This window comes from Miscanthus floridulus, chromosome 10, assembly GCF_019320115.1.
Source record: "Miscanthus floridulus cultivar M001 chromosome 10, ASM1932011v1, whole genome shotgun sequence".
Taxonomy (NCBI): domain Eukaryota; kingdom Viridiplantae; phylum Streptophyta; class Magnoliopsida; order Poales; family Poaceae; genus Miscanthus; species Miscanthus floridulus.
The window spans coordinates 95,038,500-95,062,597 of record NC_089589.1 but is presented as its reverse complement, the minus strand read 5'-3'; the positions used below and the strand labels follow the sequence as shown (position 1 = coordinate 95,062,597).

Below are 24,098 nucleotides of genomic sequence, written 5' to 3'. Positions count from 1 at the left end.
CATCACCCAAGAAGAGGGAGTGAAACTACTTCTTGAAATTCACTCTGGCTCCTGTGGCAATCACGCTACCTCTAGAAACCTGGTCGGCAAAGCTTTCTGAGCTGGTTTTTACTGGTCGATGGCCATCGCCGACGCAGAAGACCTCGTCCGACGTTGTGAAGGATGTCAATTTTTCATCAAGCAAAGACACATGCCGGCATAGGAATTACAGACCATCCCAGCTTTTTGGCCTTTTGCATGCTAGGGACTGGACATGATTGAACCTTTCAAACCTGTGCCAGGTGGTTTTTGGTATGTATACATCGCGATTGACAAGTTCTCCAAGTGGATCAAATACAAGCCGCTTGTTTCGGCCACTGCAAAGAAGGTAGTTGAGCTCTTCGAAGATATCATCAATAGATTCGGTCTCCCAAACAGCATTATCACCGATCTTCGAACTACATTCACTGGTCACCATTTTTGGGACTTTTGTGAAGACCAATGCATCTCCATCAAATATGTCTCTGTTGCCCATCCTAGAGCCAACGGCCATGTCGAACGGGCGAACGGCATGATCCTTGATGCCCTCAAAAAGAGACTACCAAAAAGAGGAAAAGCATCCAGGTAGATGGCTCAAAGAGCTCCCAGCTGTGGTCTAGGGACTGCGCACTCAAGCTAGTCACAACATCGGTATGTCTCCATATTTTTTGGTCTATGGCTCAGAAGCCATACTTCCAGTAGACATTACCTTCCGAGCACCTAGGGTGGATCATTATAATGAAGAGCAAGCCACGGCTGTTCAGACAGAGGACATCGACAGGGCCAAAGAAGAATGCCTGATCACTTGCATCCGCATAGCCAAGTACCTAGATGGCCTACAAAGATACTACAATCGCAATATCAAAGGTCATTTATTTGCGGTCGGCGACCTCATTCTCCGTAGAAAGCAGAAAACCAAAGGGATGCACAAGCTCTCCTCCCCCTAGGAAGGGCCTTACGTGGTCAAAGAGGTTACTCGACCAGGGTCTTACCGGCTATGTGAAATGGAAGGAATCAACATTCCCAATTCAAGGCACATCGAGCACCTTATATGTTTCTATCCTTGAAACGCTCTAGATATGTACTCTTCACTCCATGATGAATAAAGTTTTCATCGCCATGCTTTGTCTCCATTATTTCTCCACTCTGGTTTAATCTCCATTTGCGATCACCAGCTCCAAGTTACACCTCAATAAACTCCAGCAATTATACATGATCTCCATAAATGCTCCGCCCTGTTTCTCCATACTAAAATATCTTTAAGATATTCTACCAACCATCGAGCAGCACACATTCCGCTCTGTGTTCTTTGGAGAAAACCCTATCTCCAATCTCACTCTACACGTGCTACGGGCTCCAGTGCTCTGCGTTATGGGTGGTTGGCTATGGTTCCTCGGTCACGTCTGTTCCTCCTACACATGCACGGGCTCTAGTGCTCGACGTTATGGAATACGGGCTAGCCAAGGCCAAGAGCCTAGTAATGAACTAACTGCTCGAACGCTACTTATACCACGTATAAACGCATTAGGGTTGACAACACGTTTCTTTTTCACCGCAAGTGTTAGCAAGCCACCTGAACATGCACATGTCATCTACATACAACATTTATACAAATACATAAATGTTTACTTATGCCCTCGCGCATCTAACTCTCCTCTCTAGATGTCCCATACAGGTTCAGGTTACTAGGCTTGGCCCTCACCATCTACCTCATCGAACAGATCGACATTGCCGGCTAGCCTCTTTGCCGCGTCCTCCACCTCATCTTTTAGCTGCTCCTGCTTCATCGCACCCGTCCCTCTAGCGAATCCGGCCCCTATCGCTCGAAGATTGATGGCAGGGTAGTGGGACCAGACCACCGCCAGGGCATGTGTCATGACAGAGACAGTGGCATCTCGGTTGAAGCTCTTGATGTTCTCCCATGCCGCCTTGCACCTGTCGATGATGGCGTCTAGATGTGGTGGCCTATCGTCGGGCTGAGGAGCTAATTCCATGTCAATACAGTTGAGCACCGGCTTGACTCTAGCCACCATAGCATCGAGTTTTCCCCACTAGGTTTGTGCCTCCAGCTCCAGCATGTCAAACTACGCCTTGGTCCTTTGACGGTATTCTACAGACACCAAAGGGATTCGTCAAACAAAGCAATCATATCAGCAACAACTCTGACCACGAATGACTCACCTTCTAGATCCTCGGCTAGTTTCTCTGCTCGCCTAGACGCCTTCTCCTTCTCCTCTTGGAGTTGACCGATGACTTGATGCAACTGGTCGAGCTCTGCATCTTGCTCTACAAATATAACGGTCAACAGCAACGTCAAGACTGTTCGACAATGCAGAACAAATTCACCGATCCATAGTACCTTTCTTCTGCTTGGAGATGCTTTTCAGCTACTCAGAGGTGCACCCCAGCTGCTCGAGATGGTCTTCAACTGCTCGAAGGTGCGCTCTAGCTGCTCGAAGACGGTCTTCATCTGCTCGGATAAGATGCCCTTCTGGTACTCTAGGTCCTTGGCATTTGATTTAGCAAGATCCCTTTCGTGCTGGGCCTTCCAGACATTTTTCTCCATCAGTTTCACCACCTCCTTCAGCTTCTTGTTCTCCTCAGAGAGGGAATCCATCCTCTTGATCAGCTGCTGCCATTGTACGGCAGTTCATGCTATGCCCTGCAAAGCACCAAGATTATAAAGGACCATATTCTCCAACGCCAAAGATGGACACCACTGATGCAATACTAACCTCAATTTGCTTCATAGCTGTGGAAAGGGTGGACCGTAGCCTCTTCACCTCCCTGGTGGGTTCCTCCTCTTCCACGACCATGACTTAGTCCCCTTGCTTGTGGAAGATGCGGACAGTTTGAGATCGTGATCCTTCATGCTCAATCTCCTCGACCTCGTCCTCTTCCTTCATAGCTGGCGGTGCTCCTCGGGGGCTCTGTGGCCGCATAGAGTGATCGACCGTGCCCTGCAGCATCTCAGGGTGCGCCGCTTGCTCCTCCGACCCCACCGGCCTCTGAGCCGCCGATTCCGGCATGTCATCGGTAGCTCCCACCTCCACCTCCAAAGACTTGGTGGCTCTCGCCGTTGCTCCTGGTGTCTCCATTGACTCGCCTATCGTGGTCACCAACCACTCTTCACCTCCGACTCCATTAGCAGCGGTGGTCTAATCCTCTACAAACCAACGAGCGCCCGGGGACTCTAGGACGAAGTCTGCCAGCATTGTCTCCGCACCGAGAATAGCCCCTAGCTGCTCGCTAGTCTGGCCTAAAGGATTTAGATCCTCCGGGCACCCCGTTCTGCATCAGATTAACTCATCGGTCATCGCAACTATAAAAATCGGACAGCTACCGATCTCAAGGCTGAGAAACTTACACATCAGCTTCCCGGTAGACGATTCTGAACAAGCGCTGCCTCCCCAGGCACCCAGGCACTGCTCTAGGGTCAACCCGTGTGTCCTAGGCTAGAGGTCTTGCAGCCCCGCTGTCCGTGTCTCCTCCGCTTGCTGCTCGGTGACTCCTTCCCCTCCCTTCGACTGCACCTCCACACGCGTGTTGTGTGGTGATGCTTCAGTGCTCGGAGGGGGGCTACTGGAGCCCTGTCGTCGTTCGACCACTTGGACATCACCGAACTCTATGTCTGAATGGTCCGATCGCCACCAAGTGAGATGTCGCCTGGCTTGTGGGGAGCTACATTCGCCGTTCTCCTCTTCTTTTGGGCCGGCTCATCTTTCGCTGCCCTCTTCTCTCAAACTTTCTCTGATACCGGGGGGGACTCTCCTTCCGACCAGCACCTTCGCCTTCGGATTTGGATGAGGCGTTGACGGCACGTTCCTCTGGCTGAGTGGTCGGCCTCGCGTCCACTGCCTTTGGCCAATTGTTCCTCGACACGCCCAAGAAGTATGCCGCCCATTCCTGCAAATGGATCTTTCCACAAGTGAATCAGTCTACTACTTGGTGCCGGCACGGGATAAAAAGCACCAGAATAACAGTTGAGATTTTTACCTGAGGAGGTGGGTTCATGCAGTTGAAGGGTTTTGGCTGACCCGGCACGGTGTACGGCACATTTGGGGCGAATAGCTCAGCGGCCCGGTGCAGCACAACCGCCTTCGCTAGTTTCTCCGTCCTCTCCCGAGTGCCATCGGTATCTCCTTTGAAGTCAAAGCCCACGTGGGCCCTCTCCTTGCAGCGCTGGACGCGGCGCATTATGAAGTTCACCGCTACCACCACCCCGCTCATCTTCATGCCCCTTATTAGCTCAAGGAGCTCCTTCACTTGATCCATATCGGCACTGGTCGGCTTCTCCGACCAGCTCTTCTGGTTCTCTAGAATATGGTCGACGTCGCATCGGATGGCACTGCTTCATATAAAACCACCTGCTATTCCACCCCTTCAATGAGGTATTCAGCGGCATAGTAATGTATTCACAAGCCATCCCATCGTGGAGCTATAGATACACACCACCGACCACTCTGGAGCCGCCCCCTCCTTTCTTCTTCAGCCAGAAAAGGTGTTGGAAGAGATTGAAATGGGGAAGAATGCCAAGATAAACCTCGCAGAAGTGGATAAACACAGAAATGTGCAAAATGGTGTTCGAATGCACAAGCTCACTCCCTAATACTCCAACAGATCATGCAAGAAAGGATATACTGGAAGCCCTAACCCACGCAAGAAATAATCTTCGAATACAACGACTTCGTCGGTGTGTGGCATCAGATAGAGCTCACCGTCGGTCGGACACCATCCGACAGTGATACGATCAGGAAGAATGCCCGCCTCCACCATCTCGTTGAGCTCCATCTCCCCCATGAGGGATGGTACCCATTCCTTGTCATAACTCATCCCAGCGGCCGCCTTCTTCATGTTACCACCTCCCCTCTTCGGTGCCATCCCTCAGATCTAGATTGGAACTGGCCTCTTTACGCAAGCTTTTTAGCCCTGGCGGCGGAAGTGCGTGTGAATGTGGATGGGGGAGCGCGAGGGCAAGGAGGAAGACAAAGTGGCGGAGTGGCAAAGGTGGGAGCACGAAGTGCGGCAATGTAGTTATAAAGACACCCTCTTCACTTTTCGCATTCAAGGGTTTTTGGGAAACCGCACCATGCTAATTTGCGCCTTTTCGAATTCCCCTTGTGCTTGGGTATTTGTTGTTGTTTTTTCTTATTAGTGGATATGCCACAAGCTCACCCTTGCGCTGGGGCTGTTGTAGGGTATTAGTCCAGTTTTCCAAAATTAACTGGACGAAAGGGTTTTGCCTCGTTTTCCCAAAAAATGAGGCTGTTGATTCTATATATCAATATATATTCAGGTGGGGATTATCTCCCCCCCCCCCAGTGAGAGTTCAAAAAAAATTCACACTAGACTCAACCCCTAGGCGGTGGAGACCAACATCCATGATGCTCGACGTTCCTACGTGGAGCTCAACGTACACCTCGATTGCGGAGCTCGATGTCCCTGTGAGCAGTGCCATCTTTTTTTTATAAGTCGATGGGGGTGGGGTGGGTGGGCGAGAGTCCCATATACTCTTTCTGTTCTAAATTATAAGCCGCTTTGACTTTTTTGGTTCATCCATTTTTGATATGTATCTGACGTATTATTATATCTAGATCATCTAGATCCATAACATAATGGATGTAAAAAAAAGTCAAAGCAACTTATAATTTGGAACGGAGGGAGTATTATATTTATAGGTGGCTCTTAAACAACCATGTAAGGTTACTGAAGGTTTGTTTGAAATAGCCTCTAGTAAGCGTTGCTGTTACATTGCTCTAGATAATACCGAGCACCTATGGGAATCAGGAAAAAAATTGGGTGCGGGAAGGCCGCATGGTGTTTCCGTGCGCTCCTCCACTAGAACGACGACGGAGGAAGACAAAGTGGCAGAGGGATGCATATGCATGGCCTTCAGTTCAGTTGATGATTGTTGGTTTGTTACTGTGTTTCAGTTGGGGTGAAATCGGAATGAGACGTGGATGCGCTGGTGTGGCCATCTGATCGATGGTGATTATATAAGCTAGCTATCCTCTTCAGTCTGCGGTCAAGTCACGGTCGTCGTCGTCGCCGCAGGTCCGTCAATGCGGTGTCCCTACGCACTGCCGCACAAAGACCATACTTTTTGCATCCGTCTATACTGCCAGCACTGGGGTGGACAACACTCAACAGGGAGCCTTTTTTAAAAAAAACTTGAGGGAGCCTTTGAAGACCGATGAAGACGTGCCAGTAAAGAAGTTACAGTTCTGCTTTGCGTTCAAGAAAAAGTTACAGATCTGCTTTGCGTTCAAAAAAAAGGTAAAGGTCTACCAACAATATATGTTCCCTACTCCTGGGGCCGTTTCGATCTTTGAAATTAAATTCATTCTAATAATTACAATTTAAACATAGTTTAATTAAACTAATATAATTGTATATAAAATATATTTGTATATTATTGTTAGCCTTACAAGGGAAATACTTATATGTTATATTTTTATTGTAGGAAAGTGGGTTAAAGAGTGCGCTATAAGTTGGAGAGTTGAAATATAGCATAGTGATATATAGAATTCATTTTCATCCCACGGCCTATGAATTTGAGATAGGCTTATTTGTGGGCCTTGGAAAGTGATGGAATGTCAGATTCATTAAGTGGATTCCAATTCCTCCAAAAATGAGGGATCCAAACGGTCCCTCAGTAGAAAAATGTTGAAAGGCTACATGGATCCGAATAGGAATTGAGCTCCGTTTTATTTTTCTCCCTGCGTGTGTGTACACGAGTACACAACGACTTGTTGTTTCACTTTATAACCGACGCTGGTAGGGTGAGAACGTGTTACAAGCTGAGAAGAATCACTGGGGCCGCTGCTGATGGCGTATGCGAAGCTGAGCGTGCCGTTCGGCTTGCTGTCGGGGGAGCTCACCTGGTAGCTGACATTCCGTAGCCCCGCGTCGTCTTCGGCCGTCGCCAAGTCAGCTACGGGCAAGCTAGCCGTGCCAACGAGCTTGTTGCCGAGTGTTGGGGTTTTAACTTCGCCAAGAAAACTTAGCCACTAGAACTTTAGAGTTGAAATTATGACTTCCATAACAAAGTTTACTCGCAGGGAAAGAAACAAGGCGTAGATGAAAATTTGACTTCGCTCAGTAATCAAAGGCAGAAAGAAGACGGAGCAAAAAACTGACTAAGTCCAAAAGATGAAGTCCTAAGGAAGATTGATGAACAAAGTTGAAGAATGAAGACTTAGATGTAATGATTGGAGTCTGGGGTGAAATAGTCATTTTATGTAAAGTATGAAGGCTAGGGCCTCTATAAATACCTCCTTTGACATGTACAGTACGATCATGAAATGAATACAACTTTGATTTGTGTTCAGATTTCGATGCTTGTGTTATTGTTTTACACAACATCTGGCACCCACCGTTTGTGTATGCTCGAAGATTCCCACGACCACGCGAAGCCCATGGGCAGACCAAACAAGAAAGTTGCCACTGGGGTAACCGAAGATGACCCACCAATAGGCGAAGACCAAAGTCTTGAAAAAGATGCTCCCTAAGACCCAAACTCCTCAAAGGCAAGTGAAGCCGAAGAACAAAAACTCAAAGAGCTAGAAGAACAGTTGAGAAAGAAAAAGAACTCGAAGAATGTTGCACAAGAGCAAGAGAAAAGTCACAAACAAAGAATAGAAGAAGTCGAAGCCACCCTTCCTTATCTGAATAAGCAACTTCAAAGTGCAAGTCACGAAGTCATAAATGTAGAAGATCCAAATTCAACAACTAAAGTTTCCCACGAAAGAAATTCCCAAAAATCATTTATATCAATTGATACAAGCTCTCCTCTATCAATAAACTTGTAGCTAGCACAATGGCCCTTGGATATAAATTCAACATGATACCAACATTTGATGGCCAATCTGACCCAAGGCAATTCTTGATGAGTTTTGAAGCAGCAGTAATCTCTGGAGGCGGTGATGAAACTACATTAGCCAAATCACTCGTCATGGCAGTCAAAGGACCAACCCAGCAATGGTACTCTTCGCTAAAAGCAAACTTCATACACTTAGGGGACCAACTCAAGGCAAATTTACTTGTTGATTTTCAAGGTTTCCAACCAACTGGTCACAACAATAGACCTATTCAATTGCAAGCAACAACTCAAAGAACCCCTGAGCCAATACTTCAAAAGATTTATCCAAATCAAGGCACAAATTCCAAATATCCAAGATGATGTGGTAGTAATAACCGCAATCAAGGGGCTTCGAGTAGGCCAATGCACATCGCATTTTGCTCGACAAAGACCAAACATAGTCCTCGGCTAGTTTCTCCGCTCGCCCAGATGCCTTCTCCTTCTCCTCTTGGAGTTGACCGACAACTTGACGCAATTGGTCAAGCTCTGCATCTTGCTCTACAAACATAATGGTCGATAGCAACATCAAGAGTGTTCCGCAATGCACAACAAATTCACCGATCCACATTACCTTTCTTCTGCTTGGAGACGCTTTTCAGCTACTCGGAGGTGCACCCCAGCTGCTCAGAGATGGTCTTCAATTGCTCAGAGGTGCGCTCCAGTTGCTCGGAGATGGTCTTCAACTACTCAAATAAGATGCCCTTCTGGTACTCCAGGTCCTTGGCGTTTGATTCAGCAAGACCCCTTTCGCGCTGGGCCTTCCGGACGTTCTTCTCCATTAGTTTCACCACCACCTTCAGCTTCTCGTTCTCCTCGGTGAGGGGATCCATCCTCTTGATCAGATGCTGCTGTTGTACGGTAGTTCGCGCTATGCCCTGCAAAGCACTAAGATTATAAAGGACCATATTCTCCAACATCAAAGATGGACACCGCCAACGCAATACTAACCTCAATTTGCTTCATAGCTATGGAAAGGGTGGACCGTAGCCTCTTCACCTCCCTGGTGGTTTCCTCCTCTTCCACGACCATGACTTCGTCCCCTTGCTTGTGGAAGATGTGGACGGATTGAGATCGTGATCCTTCATGCTCAATCTCCTCAACCTCGTCCTCTTCCTCCACAGCTGACGGCGCTCCCTGAGGGCTCGATGGCCGCACAGAGCGACGGACCATGCCCTACGGCATCTCATGGCACACCGCTCGCTCCTCCGATGCTGTCGGCCTCTGAGCTGCTAAATCCGGCATGTCGTCAGCAGCTCCCGCCTCCGCCTCCAAAGACTCAACGGCTCTTGTCGTTGCTCCTGGCATCTCCATCGACTCGCCCATCATGGTCGTGAACCGCTCTCCACCTTCGACTCCATCAGCAGCAGTGGTCGAATCCTCTACAAACCAACGAGCGCCCGAGGACTCCGGGACGGAGTCTATCGGCATTGTCTCTGCGTCAAGAACAGCCCTCGGCTGCTTGCCAGTCTAGCCTGAAGGACCCAGATCCTCTGTGTGCCCCGTTCTACATTAGATTAGCTCATCGGTCATCGCAACTATAAAAATCGATACAAGCCACCGTTGACAAGCCTCGCGCCAAACGTAACTACGATGAGCAGTACAAGAAATCCTCGAAGGCTAGTGCCCCCTCCACAAGAACAATAAGCATAAGATGAAGGACTGCCTTGGCTTGGCTAAGGAGTTCCAGGCCAAAAAGATGGACGATGACAATGACGATAGAGCCAGAGGTTGCCGACCACCTGGGGACAACAACAACACCTTCCAGGATCATGACAAAGTGGTTGCCACTATCTTTGGGGGCCTCGCCGCTGCCGAGAGCAGAAGAGATCGAAAGCGCACCGCCCGCCGGGTGCACACCGTCAACACAGAAGACGCCATCACCAACCCAAGCTATCGCCCCTAGCCTGAGGTCTCTATCACCTTCAGCAGGGCTGACTAGTGGGTAGACATCCCTTACACAGGGCATTTCGCCCTCATTCTTGATCCAACCGTCATGAAAGTACTCTTCAGGAAAGTACTCATCGACGACAGAATTGCTCTGAACCTCCTCTTCGCCGGAGCCCTAATGGAATGGGGCCTTGGAGTAGAAGACCTCATTCCTTCTAACTCCTTTTGGGGTGTGGTACCTGGCAGGGCATCCAAACTGCTTGGAGCGATCACCCTCCCAGTATAATTCGGCACGGCTAGCAACTTCCATGTCGAGCACATCAACTTCTACGTCGCTGACTTCAACACCGCCTACCACACCATACTTGGTCAGCCAGCTCTAGCCAAGTTCATGGCCATACTACACTATGCCTATCTGGTATTGAAGATGCCTTCGCCTGCAGGAGTTCTGGCCCTGCGGGCTAACCTCTCCATCGCCTACACCTGCGAAATAGAGAGTCTCGCCCTTGCCGAAGCCACCGACCTCTCCATCCAGATGGCTAGCATGGTCACCGATGCCAAGACGGTGCCCACCGATGACCTGGAGATCCCAGCGCTGGAGCCTCCTCGCGCCTCCACCAAGTCTAAGGAAATGAAGGAGGTCGGCCTCGGCCTCGACGACCCCACCAAGATAGCTAAGATTGGGGCTCATCTCAACCCCAAATAGGAAAGCGCGCTCATCTCCTTCCTACGTGCCAACGATGGCGTGTTTGCTTGGAAACCTGCAGACATGCCGGGGGTACCACGGGAGAAGATCGAGCACTCCTTGAATGTCTCGCCGATTGCCAAACAGATCAAGCAGAAACTCCGACGATTCACGCCAGACAAGGAGGCTATTAGGGTAGAAATAAAACGACTCCTAGCTGCTGGATTTATTAAAGAAGTGTATCAACCTGAGTGGTTAGCAAATCCAGTTCTTATTCAAAAAAGAATAAAGAATGGAGAATGTGCGTTGATTACACTGATCTCAACAAACACTGCCCTAAAGACCCCTTCGGTCTGCCTCGAATAGACGAGGTTGTAGACTCCACCGCCGGCTACGAACTCCTCTCCTTCCTCGATTGTTACTCCGGCTATCACCAGATATCCCTCAAAGAGGACGACCAGATCAAAACATCGTTCATCACGTCTTTCTATGCGTATTGCTATACCACCATGTCTTTTAGACTCAAGAACGCTGGGGTGACCTACCAAAGGGCCATATAGATGTGCCTTGACCAACAGATAGGCCGCAACGTCGAAGCTTACATCGACAATGTGGTCGTCAAATCCAAAACTGTCAACAATCTCATCGCCGACCTCGGAGAAACGTTCGCCAACCTAAAAAGATATAGATGGAAGTTGAACCCTTCAAAGTGCATCTTTGGAGTTCCATCCGGCATACTCCTAGGCTACATCATCAGCGCCCACGGTATCGAACCCAACCCCAACAAGGTCTCCTCCATTACCAATATGAAATGGCCAACCTGCATAAAGGATATACAGAGGCTCACAGGGTGCATGGCTACTCTTAGCTTCTTTATATCGCGCCTCGATGAAAAGGGACTACCATTCTTCAAACTACTCAAGGCCTCCAAGCGCTTCTCCTAGTCGGAGGAGGCTGATATGGCTTTTGAGCAGCTCAAGTTGTTTCTAACGAAGCCTCCGATCATGACAGCGCCTCAACCAGATGAAACCCTATTGATCTACATCACTACCACTTCTCATGTCGTTAGCACAGCTATTGTTGTCGAGCGTAAGGAATTTGGATATGCCTATAAGGTACAACGTCCGGTCTACTTCATCAGCGAGGTTCTTAACGAGTCCAAAACTCGTTACCCTCAGGTTCAGAAGCTGTTATACGCCATTCTAGTCATGTCATGAAAGCTCTACCATTAGTTCGAGTATTACAAGATCACCGTGGTCACCGAGTTCCCTCTAGGGGATATCCACTGCAACAAAGAGGCCAATGGCTGCATTATCAAGTGGGCTGTCGAGCTCGGCACTTACTCCATAGAATTCAGTTGCAGGCCTACCATTAAGTCACAAGCGCTCGCTGACTTTGCCGCTGAGTGGACCGAGATCTAAGGGCCCATCCCCGCTGCTTGCCCCGAGCACTAGGTGATGTATTTCGATGGCGCCCTCAACATCAATGGTGCTGGTGCTAGCATTTTATTCATTACTCCGACCAAAGACAAGCTCCAATACGTCCTCCAAATTCATTTTCCAGCTTCCAACAACGTCGTGGAATATGAAGAATGTATCCATAGACTTTGTATAGCCATCGAGCTCGGCGTCAAAAGCCTCAAGGTATATGGAGACTCTGTGCTGGTCATCAACCAAGTCAACAAAGATTGGTCCTGTTCTAGTGAGAAGACGGACACCTACTCCGCCGAGATCTAGAAACTCGAAGGAAAGTTCTATGGTATCAAGTACCACCACGTGGTACAAGACCAAAATTAGCTCGCTGACCACCTATCTAAGATAGGCTCTTCTCGCGCCACGATTCCACCTAGGGTCTTCGTTCAAGACCTCTTTACGCCGTCTATTAAGGAAGGAAGGAAGTTCAAGAAATCCCCCCGCCCCGCTAAGCAGCTGGTACTTGCAGTACCTTCGCCGGCCGTAGATTGGAGGGAACAGTTCATCAAAAACCTTACCAGTGCCAATGTACCCAACGATAAGACCAAAACTAAACGCCTTATCCATTGCAGCAAGCATTACGTGATGGTAGACGGGAACCTGATGAGAAAAAGTGCCAAGGAAGGGATACTATAGAAATGCATCACCCAAGAAGAGGGAGTGAAACTACTTCTTGAAATTCACTCTGGCTCCTATGGCAATCACGCACCCTCTAGAAATCTGGTCGGCAAAGCTTTCCAAGCTAGTTTTTACTAGCCGACGGCCATCACCGATGCAGAAGACCTCGTCCGACGTTGTGAAGGATGCCAATTTTTTGCCAAGCAAATACATGTGCCGACGTAGGAATTGCAGACCATCCTAGCTTCTTGGCCTTTTGCATGCTGGGGACCGGACATGATCTAGCCTTTCAAACCTACGCCTGGTGGTTTTCGGTACGTATACATCACCATTGACAAGTTCTCCAAGTGGATTGAATACAAGCCGCGTGTTTTGGCCACTGCAAAGAAGGCAGTCGAGCTCTTCAAAGATATCATCTATATATTTGGTCTCCTAAATAGCATTATCACCGACCTCGGAACTACATTCACTGGTGACCATTTTTGGGACTTCTGCGAAGACCGATGCATCTCCGTCAAATACATCTCTATTGCCCATCCTAGAGCCAACGGCCAGGTCGAACGAGCGAACGACATGATCCTCGATGCCCTCGAAAAGAGACTATACTAGAAAGAGAAAAAAGATCTGGGCAGATGGCTCAAAGAGCTCCCAGCTGTGGTCTAGGGACTACGCACTCAAGCTAGTTGCAACACCGGTGTGTCTCCATATTTTTTTTGTCTATGGCTCACAAGCCATACTTTCGACGGACATTGCCTTCTGAGCACCTAGGGTGGAACATTATAATGAAGAGCAAGCTGCAGCTGTTTGGATAGAGAACGTCGACAAGGCCGAAGAAGAATGCCTGATCACTTGCATCTGCACAGCCAAGTACCTAGAAGGAATGCGAAGATACTACAATCGTAATATCAAAGGTCGTTCATTTGCGGTTGGCGACCTCGTTCTCCGTAGAAAGCAGAAAACCAAAGGGATGCACAAGCTCTCCTCCCCCTGGTAAGGGCCTTACATGGTCAAAGAGGTTACTCGACCAGGGTCTTACCGGCTATGTGAAATGGAAGGAATCAACATTCCCAATTCAAGGCACATCGAGCACCTTATATGTTTCTATCCTTGAAACGCTCCAGATATGTACTCTTCACTCCATGATGAATAAAGTTTTCGTCGCCATGCTTTGTCTCCATTATTTCTCCACTCCAGTTTAATCTCCATTTGTGATCACCAGCTCCAAGTTACACCAAGTTACACCTTAATAAACTCTGGCAATTATACATGATCTCCATAAATGCTCTACCCTGTTTCTCCATACTAAAATATCTTTAAGATATTCCGCCAACCATCGAGCAGCACACGTTCCGCTCTGTGTTCTTTGGAGAAAACCCTGTCTCCGATCTCTCCCTACATGTGCTACGGGCTCTAGCGCTCTGCGTTATGGGTGGTTGGCTGTGGTTCCTCGGTCATGTCTGTTCCTCCTACACGTGCACGGGCTCCAGCGCTCGATGTTATGGAATATAGGCTAGCCAAGGCCAAGAGCCCAGTAATAAACTAACTGCTCAAACGCTACTTATACCACGTATAAACGCGTTAGGGTTAACAACACGTTTCTTTTTCACCACTAGTGTTAGCAAGCCGCCTGAACATGCACATGTCATCTACATACAACATTTATACAAATACATAAATGTTTACTTATGCCCTCGCGCATCTAACTCTCCTCTCTAGATGTCCCATACAAGTTTCTCTCCACTCAGGTTACTGGGCTTGCCCTCACCGTCTACCTCATCGAATAGATCGACATCGCTAGCCAGCCTCTTCACCGTGTCCTTCACCTCATCTTTCAGCTGCTCCTCCTTCATCGCACCTGTCCCTCTGGCGAATCTAGCCCCTATTGCTCGAAGATTGATGGCATGGTAGTGGGACCAGACCACCGCCAGGGCATGTGTCACGACAGAGACAGTGGCATCTTGGTTGAAGCTCTTGAAGTTCTCCCATGCTGCCTTGCACCAATCGATGATGGCGTCCGGATGTGGTGGCCTATCGTCAGGATAAGGAGCAACCTCCATGTTGATACAGTCAAGCACCAGAGCACGTCGAATGGCACCTTGGTCCTTCGACGGTATTCTACAGACACCAAAGGGATTCATCAAATGAAGCAACCATATCAGCAACAACTCTGACCATGAACGACTCACCTTCTAGATCCTCGGCCAGTTTCTCCGCTCACCCAGACGCCTTCTCCTTCTCCTCTTGGAGTTGACCGACGACTTGACACAACTGGCCAAGCTCCGCATCTTGCTCTACAAATATAATGGTCGATAGCAACGTCAAGACTATTTGGCAATGTAGAACAAATTCACCGATCAGTAGTACCTTTCTTCTGCTCGAAGATGCTTTTTAGCTGCTCGGAGACTGTCTTCAACTGCTCGGATAAGATGACCTTCTGGTACTCTAGGTCCTTGGCATTTGATTCAGCAAGATCCCTTTCGCGTTGGGCCTTCCAGACGTTCTTCTCCATCAGTGTCACCGCCTCCTTCAGCATCTCGTTCTCATCGGGGAGGGGCTCCATCTTCTTGATCAGATGCTGCCATTATACGGCAGTTCACGCTATGCCCTGCAAAGCACCAAGATGGACACTGTCGATGCAATACTAACCTCAATTTGCTTCATAGCTGTGGAAAGAGTGGACCGTATCGTCTTCACCTCCCTAGTGGTTTCCTCCTCTTCCACGACCATGACTTCGTCCCCTTACTTGCGGAAGATGCGGACGGTTTGAGATCGTGATGATTCACGCTCAATCTCCTCAACCTCGTCCTCTTCGTCCACAGCTAGCGGTGTTCCTCGAGGGCTCGGTGGCCGCACAGAGCGACCGACCATGCCTTGTGGCTTCTCAGGGCATGCCGCTTGCTCCTCTAACAATGCCGACCTCTGAGCCACCGATTCTGGCATGTCGTTGGTAGCTCTCGCCTCCACCTCTGAAGACTCGGTGGCTCTCGTCGTTGCTCCTGGTGTCTCCATCGACTCGCCCATCGTGGTCGCCAACCGCTCTCCACCTCTGACTCCATCAGCAGTGGTGGTTGAATCCTCTGCAAACCGACGAGTGCCTAGGGATTCTAGGATAGAGTCTGCCGACATTGTCTCCGCATCAAGAATAGCCCCCGGCTACTCGCTAGTCTGGCCTGAAGGATTCAGATCCTCCGCGTGCCCCGTTCTGCATCAGATTAGCTCATCGGTCATTGCAACTCTAAAAATCGGATAGCTACCGATCTCAAGGCAGAGATACTAACACATCAGCTTCCCAGTAGACCGTTCTGAACTGGCGCAGCCTCCCTGAGCACCCAGGCACTGCTCTAGGGTCAACCCGCATGTCCAGGGCTAGAGGTCTCGCGGCCCCCGCTATCCACATCTCCTCCGCTTGTAGCTCGGGGACTCCTTCCCATCCCTTCGACTACACCTCCATGCGTGTGTTGCACGGTGACACTTTAGTGCTCGGAGGGGGGCTACTGGAGCCCCATCGTCGTCCGACCACTCGGACAACGCCACACTCTGTGTCCGAGTGGTCCGATCGCCACCAAGTGAGATACCGCCCGGCTTACGGGGAGCTACATCCACCGTTCTCCTCTTCTTTCGGGCCGGCTCATCTTTCACCGCCCTTTTCCCCTAAACTTTCTCCAATATGGGGGGACTCTCCTTCCGGCCAGCACCTTTGCCTTTGGATTTGGATGAGGCGCTAACGGCACCTTCCTCCAGCTGAGTGGTCGGCCTCATGTCCACTGCCTTTGGCCAATCGTTCCTCGGCATGCCCAAGAAGTATGTCGCCCATTCTTGCAAATGGATCTTTCTATAAGTGAATCGGTCCACTGCTCGGCGCTGGCACGGGATAAAAAGCACCAAAACAATGGTTGAGATTTTTACCTAAGGAGGTGGGTTCGTGCAGTTGAAGGGTTTCGACTGACCCGGCACGGTGTACGACACGTTTGGGGCGAATAGCTTAGCGGCCTGGTGCAGCACACCCTCCTTTGCTAGTTTCTCCGTCCTCTCCTGGGTGCCGTCGGTATCTCCTTTGAAGTCAAAGCCCACATAGGCCCTCTCCTTGTAGGGCTGGACGCGGCGCATTATGAAGTTCACCGCCACCACCACCCCACTCATCTTCATGCCCCTTATCAACTCGAGGAGCTCCTTCACCTGATCCATATCAGCACTGGTCGGCTTCTCCAACCAGCTCTTCTAGTTCTCCGAAATATGGTCGACATCGCATCGGATGGCAGGATGGCATTGCTTCACATAAAACCACCTGCTATTCCACCCCTTCCGCGAGGTATTCAGCAGCATAGTAATGTATTCACCCACCAACCTATCACGAAGCTGTAGATACACACCGCCGACCAATCTGGAACTGCCCCTCCTTTCTTCTTCAGCCAGAAAAGGTGTCGGAAGAGATTGAAATGGGGAAGAATGCCAAGATAAACCTCGCAGAAGTGGATAAACATAGAAATGTGCAAAATGGTGTTTGGATGAAGATTGCACAAGCTCACTCCCCAATACTCCAACAGATCCCGCAAGAAAGGATGTACCGGAAGCCCTAACCTACGCAAGAAATAATGTTCGAATACAATGAATCCGTCGGTGTGTGGCATCGGATAGGGCTCACCATCGGCCGGACACCATCCGGCGGTGATACGATCTGGAAGAATGCCCGCCTCCACCATCTCGTTGAGCTCCATCTCCCCCATGAGGGACGGTACCCATTCCTTGTCACAACTCGTCCCAGCGGCCGCCTTCTTTGTGTTACCACCTCCCCTCTTCGGCGCCATCCCTCAGATCTGGATTGGAACTGACCTCTTTACGCAAGCTTTTTATCCCTGGCGGCGGAAGTGCGTGTGAATGCGGATGGGGGAGCACAAGGGCAAGGAGGAAGACGAAGTGGCGGAGTGGCAAAGGTGGGAGCGCAGAGTGCAGCGATGCAGTTATAAAGGCACCCTCTCCACTTTTCGTATTCAAGGGTTTTTGGAAAGCCGCACCATGCTGATTTGCGCCTTTCTGAATTCCCCTTGTGCTTGGGTATTTGTTGTTGTTTTTTCTTATTAGTGGATATGCCACAAGCTCACCCTTGCGCTGGGGCTGTTGTAGGGTTTTAGTCCGGTTTTTCAAAATTAACTGGACGAAAGGGTTTTGCCTCGTTTTTCCCTAAAAATGAGGCTGTTGATTCTATATATTAATATATATTCAGGTGGGGATTATCTCCCCCTAGTGAGAGTTCAAAAAAAATTCACACACTAGACTCAACCCCTTGGCGGTGGAAACCAGCATCCATGATGCTCGACGTTCCTACGTGGAGCTCAACTTACACCTCGACTGCGGAGCTCGGTGTCCCTGTGAGCAGCACCATCTTTTTTTATAAGTCGATGGGGGTGGGGTGGGGTGGGTGGGCGAGAGTCCCATATACTCCTTCTGTTCTAAATTATAAGCCGTTTTGACTTTTTTGGTTCATCCATTTTTAATATGTATCTGACGTATTATTATATCTAGATCCATAACATAATGGATGTACTAAAAAAGTCAAAGCAACTTATAATTTAGAATGGAGGGAGTATTATATTTATAGGTGGCTCTTAAACAACCATGTAAGGTTACAGAAGGTTTGTTTGAAATAGCCTCTAGTAAGCGTTGCTGTTACATTGCGCTAGATAATACCGAGCACCTGTGGGAATCGGGAAAAAAATTGGGTGCGGGAAGGTCGCACGGTGTTTCCGTGCGCTCCTCCACTAGAACGATGACGGAGGAAGACAAAGTGGTAGAGGGATGCATATGCATGGCCTTCAGTTCAGGCCTTGTTTAGTTGGTGAATTTTTTTAGGAAAGGTACTGTAGCACTTTTGTTGTTTTTTGGCAATTAGTGTCCAATCATAGTCTAATTAGGCTTAAAAGATTCATCTCGTGAATTTCGTCTAAACTGTGTAATTGGTTTTATTTTTTATTTATATTTAATGCTTCATGCATGCGTGCAAAGATTCGATGTGACGGGGAATCTTGAAAAATTTTGCAAAATTTTGGGAACTAAACACTACCTTAGTTGATGATTGTTGGTTTGTTACTGTGTTTTGGTTGGGGTGAAATCGGAATGAGACGTGGATGCGCTGGTGTGGCCATCTGATCGATGGTGATTATATAAGCTAGCTATCCTCTTCAGTCTGCGGTCAAGTCACGGTCGTCGTCGTCGTCGTCGCCGTAGGTCCGTCAATGCCGTGTCCCCACGCACTGCCGCACAAAGACCAAACTTTTTGCATCCGTCTATACTGCCAGCACTGGGGTGGACAACACTCAACAGGGAGCCTTTAAAAAAAACTTGAGGGAGCCTTTGAAGACCGATGAAGACCGTGGCAGTAAAGAAGTTACAGTTCTGCTTTGCGTTCAAGAAAAAGTCACAGGTCTGCTTTGCGTTCAAAAAAAAGTTACAGATCTGCTTTTTGTTCAAAAAAAGGTAAAGGTCTGCCAACAATATATGTTCCCTCCTCTTAGAGCCGTTTCGATCTTTGAAATTAAATTCATTCTAATAATTACAATTTAAACATAGTTTAATTAAACTAATATAATTGTATATGAAATATATTTATATATTATTGTTAGCCATACAAGAGAAATACTTATATGTTATATTTTTATTGTAGAAAAGTGGGTTGAAGAGTGTGCTAAAAGTTGGAGAGTAGAAATATAGCATAGTGCTATATAGAATTCATTTTCATCCCACGCGTTATGAATTTGAGATAGGCTTATTTGTGGGCTTTGGAAAGTGATGGAATGTCAAATTCCATTCCAAATAGCCTAACTAATTACAAGAGCAACTACGCAAGCACAATATAAATGAAGTAAATACAAACTTGTGTAACGAGGATGCAAACCAATGGGAATACAAGGATGACACGATGATTTTTATCCCGAGGTTCACATGCTTGCCAACACGCTAGTCCCCGTTGAAACAAGCTCCAATGTTGTCGCCGGTCCTCTTGCTAGTGGTGACCCGCAAGTCACTCTCCCACGTGGAGTGCTTACCACAAGCTCTAGCAGTTGACCTGGTCGGATCACTTGTCGCCCTTCTGAAAGGTCCTTGTTTGGTTTTGGTAATTGAGTGACAACTTAGGTGGACTAATTGTGTTTATGTGATATACACAGGTAATTAGTCCACATGTACATGTGTGTGAGCAACATATGTCATGAAGGTAAAAATGGCTTGAAGATGTTGCAAAGCTCACACATGTGATGATGAAGGAGCCTATTGCACATGAAACATGACATTGAGTTATGTGATCAAGGTGGAGAAGATCAAGACAAGACTTGGCTTGATGGACCGGTTGCAAGCGTGAAGGGCAAGTCAGAGGCTTTGGAGCGATGGACCGCGTGACGGTGAAGCTTGAGCAAGACTTGGCGCCGATGGACGATGGCAACGGTGAAGAGCAAGTAAAGTCAAGATCAATGAACCAATATGATCATATGATGATATGAAGTGGATCATATCATTGTTGATCGTGTTGGTGCATGTGTTGCATCGACATTGAAGGAGATGGAATAGAATGCGCAAGGCAAAGGTATAACCTAGGGCATTTCATTTCACCGGTCATAGGTGTGTAGAGAAGTTTATGACCGGGTTTAGGATAGATGGCCGTACTATCAAGAGGGGAAAACTTGTTTGCATATCGGTCATCTAGTGCCACTCGAGTGATCTAACTTTGCATCGTCGCTAGGATCGAGTGGCGTGGCAAGTTGAGTGGCTAACATCCTTTGGGAAATGATTGTGAAAAGCTAACACACATACACATGGTGGTGTACACTTGGTGGTATTGGCACATTTACAAAGGAGGTGGTGTTTGCACATTTACAAATGATTTGGCGCTTTCGGGAAAATGGAATGTCTATTTTCTATTGCGTCGGATGCAAATCCTTGTGGTTGGCACATTGGAGCAAGGGTGAAGAAGTTAGAAGTGAAAACGTGTTGGTCGCGAAGGCGCTGGCGTTGGTCAACTGACCGAACGTTGGGTCTGAAAGCACCGGACGCTGGCAGGGTGCATCCGGTCAGGCTGACGTACGGTGATGTAGAAGCTAGAGTGTGACCGAACGTTGGGCTGCGTCCGATCAAGTGTGACCGGACACGTCCGGTCGAGGTCGGTACCTTACTGGAAACGACCGGATGCTAGGGGTTCAGTGTCCGGTCAGTTGTAGCTGCTGCGTCCGGTTAGGTCAAGTGACCGTTGGAATCGGGACACATGGCCATCTGTGGGCGACCGGACGCTGAGGTCCAGCGTCCAGTCAACACGACCGGAGCGTCCGGTCGGCCCGATTTTTACCCAGTGAAGGGGTAACGGCTAGTTTAGCCCTTGAGGCTATAAATAGAAGTGGCCTTCGGCCATGGCTAGAAAAGAGCACCTTGGGGGACTTTGTGTCCATGCTTGAGAGTGCTTAGGAGCCCTCCATCTCACGCATACTTGATAGTGATCATCCGATTGTGTGAGTGAGTGATTCTAGTGCGATTGCATCGTGAGATTGCATCGAGTGGCACTAGGTGATCGAGTTGCAAGCCGGTGGTGCTTGTTACTCTTGGAGGTTGCCACTTCCTAGATGGCTTGGTGGTGGTCTCCGTCGAAGCCCGCAAGAAGCTTGTGCGGCGCTCCGGAGAAGTGCTTGTGAGGGGCATTGTGCTCGCCCCGCGGGAGCCACGAAGAGCAACTCTAGTAAAGCGTGTCATTGAGCTACCCTCACTCAAGGGGTAGGTTCTTGCGACGCCCGACGTGCGGGCTTAGCGGGTGATGCTAATTAGCCGCTGAACCACCAAGTGAGCGGTCGACACAACGGGGACTAGCGTGTTGGCAAACACGTGAACCTCGGGAGAAAAATCATCGTGTCAACCTTGTTCTTCCCGTTGGTTTGCATCGCTATTACACAAGCTTGCAATTACTTTTATACATATTAAGCTTGGGTAGTTGCTCTTGTAAATAGATAGCTTGTGTAGCTTACCAGTTACCTTCTTGCTTGTGTAGCATAGAAGTAGCTCCCGTGCGTGGCTAATTTGGTTTGTGTAACCTTGTTAGTCACATTGCTTAGTTTGTGTAGCTAAGTATTTGCGCTCTCTAATTTGACATTGGTTGCCTTGTTATTGAGCATTGCTAGTGAGCTTAGTTGGCTTTGTGCTTTTGCTTACTAGCATGTGTAGGAGCTCCCTTGTTGCTTAAAGTACTAGAGGCATAGGTTTGTGTGACCTTGCTCCTAGCATTGGTTAGGTGAGCTCTAGCTAGCCCGGCACCTTTGTTGCTTGATTAGTATCTTTGAAAGGTGCTAGAGAACATAGATAGAGGGGTGTAGTCTTGGCTAGACCGATAGTTTTAATTCCGCATTTGTATCGGTTAGCCAACGCGATTGAGTTTTACAAAAGACTATTCACCCCCCCTCTAGTCCGCCATCTCGACCCTTTCACCTTCGTGCCTCGCTCTACTAGAGTTGCTCTTTGTGGCTCCCACGAGGTAAGCACAATCCCCATCACAATCACTTCTCTGGAGCACCGCACAATCTTCTTTGCGTGCTTCAACGGAGACCACCACCAAGCCATCTAGGAGGTGGCAACCTCCAAGAGTAACAAGCACCACCGGCTTACAACTCGATCACCTAGTGCCACTCGATACAACCTCATGATGTAATCGCACTAGAATCGCTCACTCACTCGATCGGATGAACACTATCAAGTTCAAGTGAGTTAGAGGGCTCCCAAGTACACCTACACAAGACACCAAGGCTCAAGGGTGCTCAGCTCTTGGCCAAAGGCTGACCAACACTTCTATTTATAGCCCCATGGGCTAAACTAGCCGTTACCCGTTCACAGGGTAGATTTCGGGACGACTGGACATGTCCAGTCGCTGCGTCCGGTCACTGCTTGACCACCACGTGTCCCATTCAAACGAAGTAGCCGTTGCCACCCAATGGCCCTCTCTGACAAGCTCTGACATGACGCATCGGACACACTGCAGCAAAGTGATTGGATGCAGGAGGGGCAGCATTCGGTCGAGTCCAAAGAGCTCCCAAAGCCGCTCAACCATGACTGGACGCGTCCGGTGTGGCCGACCGAATGCGCCCCTACGTTCGGTCCTCTCTAGACCAAATTCTGCGTGCCACCACATCAGCCAGACCGGACGCTGAACAGTGTTCAGCCAGAGTCCAATCACTTTTCTTCTCCGAGTTCGGTCAACCAGTTACACTCCCCGTGCCTGGCCAGAAGATATCAAACACGTCCGATCATGTCGGGAACACTGCCGCCAGAGTTAGATACCGGACGCGTCCGATCCTCATGTCAGACGCGTCCGGTCACCCTGTGACCAGCGCCTTCAACTCCTTTTCCTCACCAACTTCTTCTCCTTTGAAAATGTGCCAACACCACTAAGTGTACAACACCTTATGCACGTGTGTTAGCTTTTCACAAACATTTTTCAAGGAGTTAACCACTCAACTTGCCACGCCACTCGATCCTAACACGTATGCAAAGTTAGATCGCTCAAGTGGCACTAGATGACCGATACGCAAACAAGTTTGCCCCTCTTGATAGTACGACCATCTATCCTAAACCTGGTCATAAACTTCTCTACACACCTATGATCGGTGAAATAAAATGCCCTAGGTTATACCTTAGCCTTGCGCATTCCATTCCAACTCCTTCGATGTTGATGCAACACATGCACCAACCTTGATCAACAAATGATATGATCCACTTCGTATCATCATGTGACCTTATTGGTTCATCGATCTTGACCTCACTTGCTTTTCACCATTGCCTTCGTCCATCGGCACCAAGTCTTGCTCAAGGTTCACCGCCACGTGGTCCATCGCTCCAAAGCCTCCAACTTGCCCTTCACGCTTGCAACCGGTCCGTCAAGCCAAGTCAGGTCTTGATCTTCTCCACCTTGATCTCCTGACTCAATGTCATGTCTCATGTGCAATGAGCTCCCTCATCACATGTGTGAGTCTTGCAACATATCCAAGCCATTTCTACCTCCATGGCATGTGTTGCTCACACAAATGTTCATGTGGACTAATCACCTGTGTATTTCACTTAAATACATGTTAGTCCACCTAGGTTGTCACTCAATTACCAAAACCAAGCATGGGACCTTTCACCGGCGATGAGGAGTATGAGGAGGTGGTCGAGGAGTACGAGGAGGAGTTCCCCATACAGGAGGGAGTCCCGGAGCTGACTGACGCAGCTAACACCGCGCTTGCCCAAGGCAAGCCCCGGTGCATAGCCTATTATTTTTTATAATCACTGTATATATATATGTTATGTGCATTTACGTTACAGAAATTTTATGAAAACCACATGCATAGATATTTCTGTCCTATGAGTCTTACTAGTATAGGTTCGAGTAGCTGCTATGCTTAGGTTTTCGGTAGCGTGAGTAACCTGCCGTTACTCACAATAGGTGATTATAATTACTCTAATGATAAAATGATGAAAGAAAAAATGGAGACCGGGTAGGGATATGGTATGGGTTATGGTGGGTGTGATGAGTTGTGTCCCATAGCCACGGGGCTTA

At 48.7% G+C, this 24,098-nt stretch overlaps 1 protein-coding gene across 1 annotated transcript; it reads right to left on the bottom strand.

The window, feature by feature from the left end:
* Positions 1–2,102: 2,102 nt before the first annotated feature.
* Positions 2,103–2,834, bottom strand: LOC136489067 (uncharacterized). The gene is made up of 4 exons (XM_066485804.1): positions 2,754–2,834; positions 2,422–2,650; positions 2,200–2,304; positions 2,103–2,128 (listed from the first exon to the last, which is right to left on the bottom strand). The coding sequence occupies exons 1-4, from the start codon at positions 2,832–2,834 to the stop codon at positions 2,103–2,105; spliced, it is 441 nt and encodes a 146-aa protein (XP_066341901.1).
* Between the last annotated feature and the right edge of the window lie 21,264 nt (positions 2,835–24,098).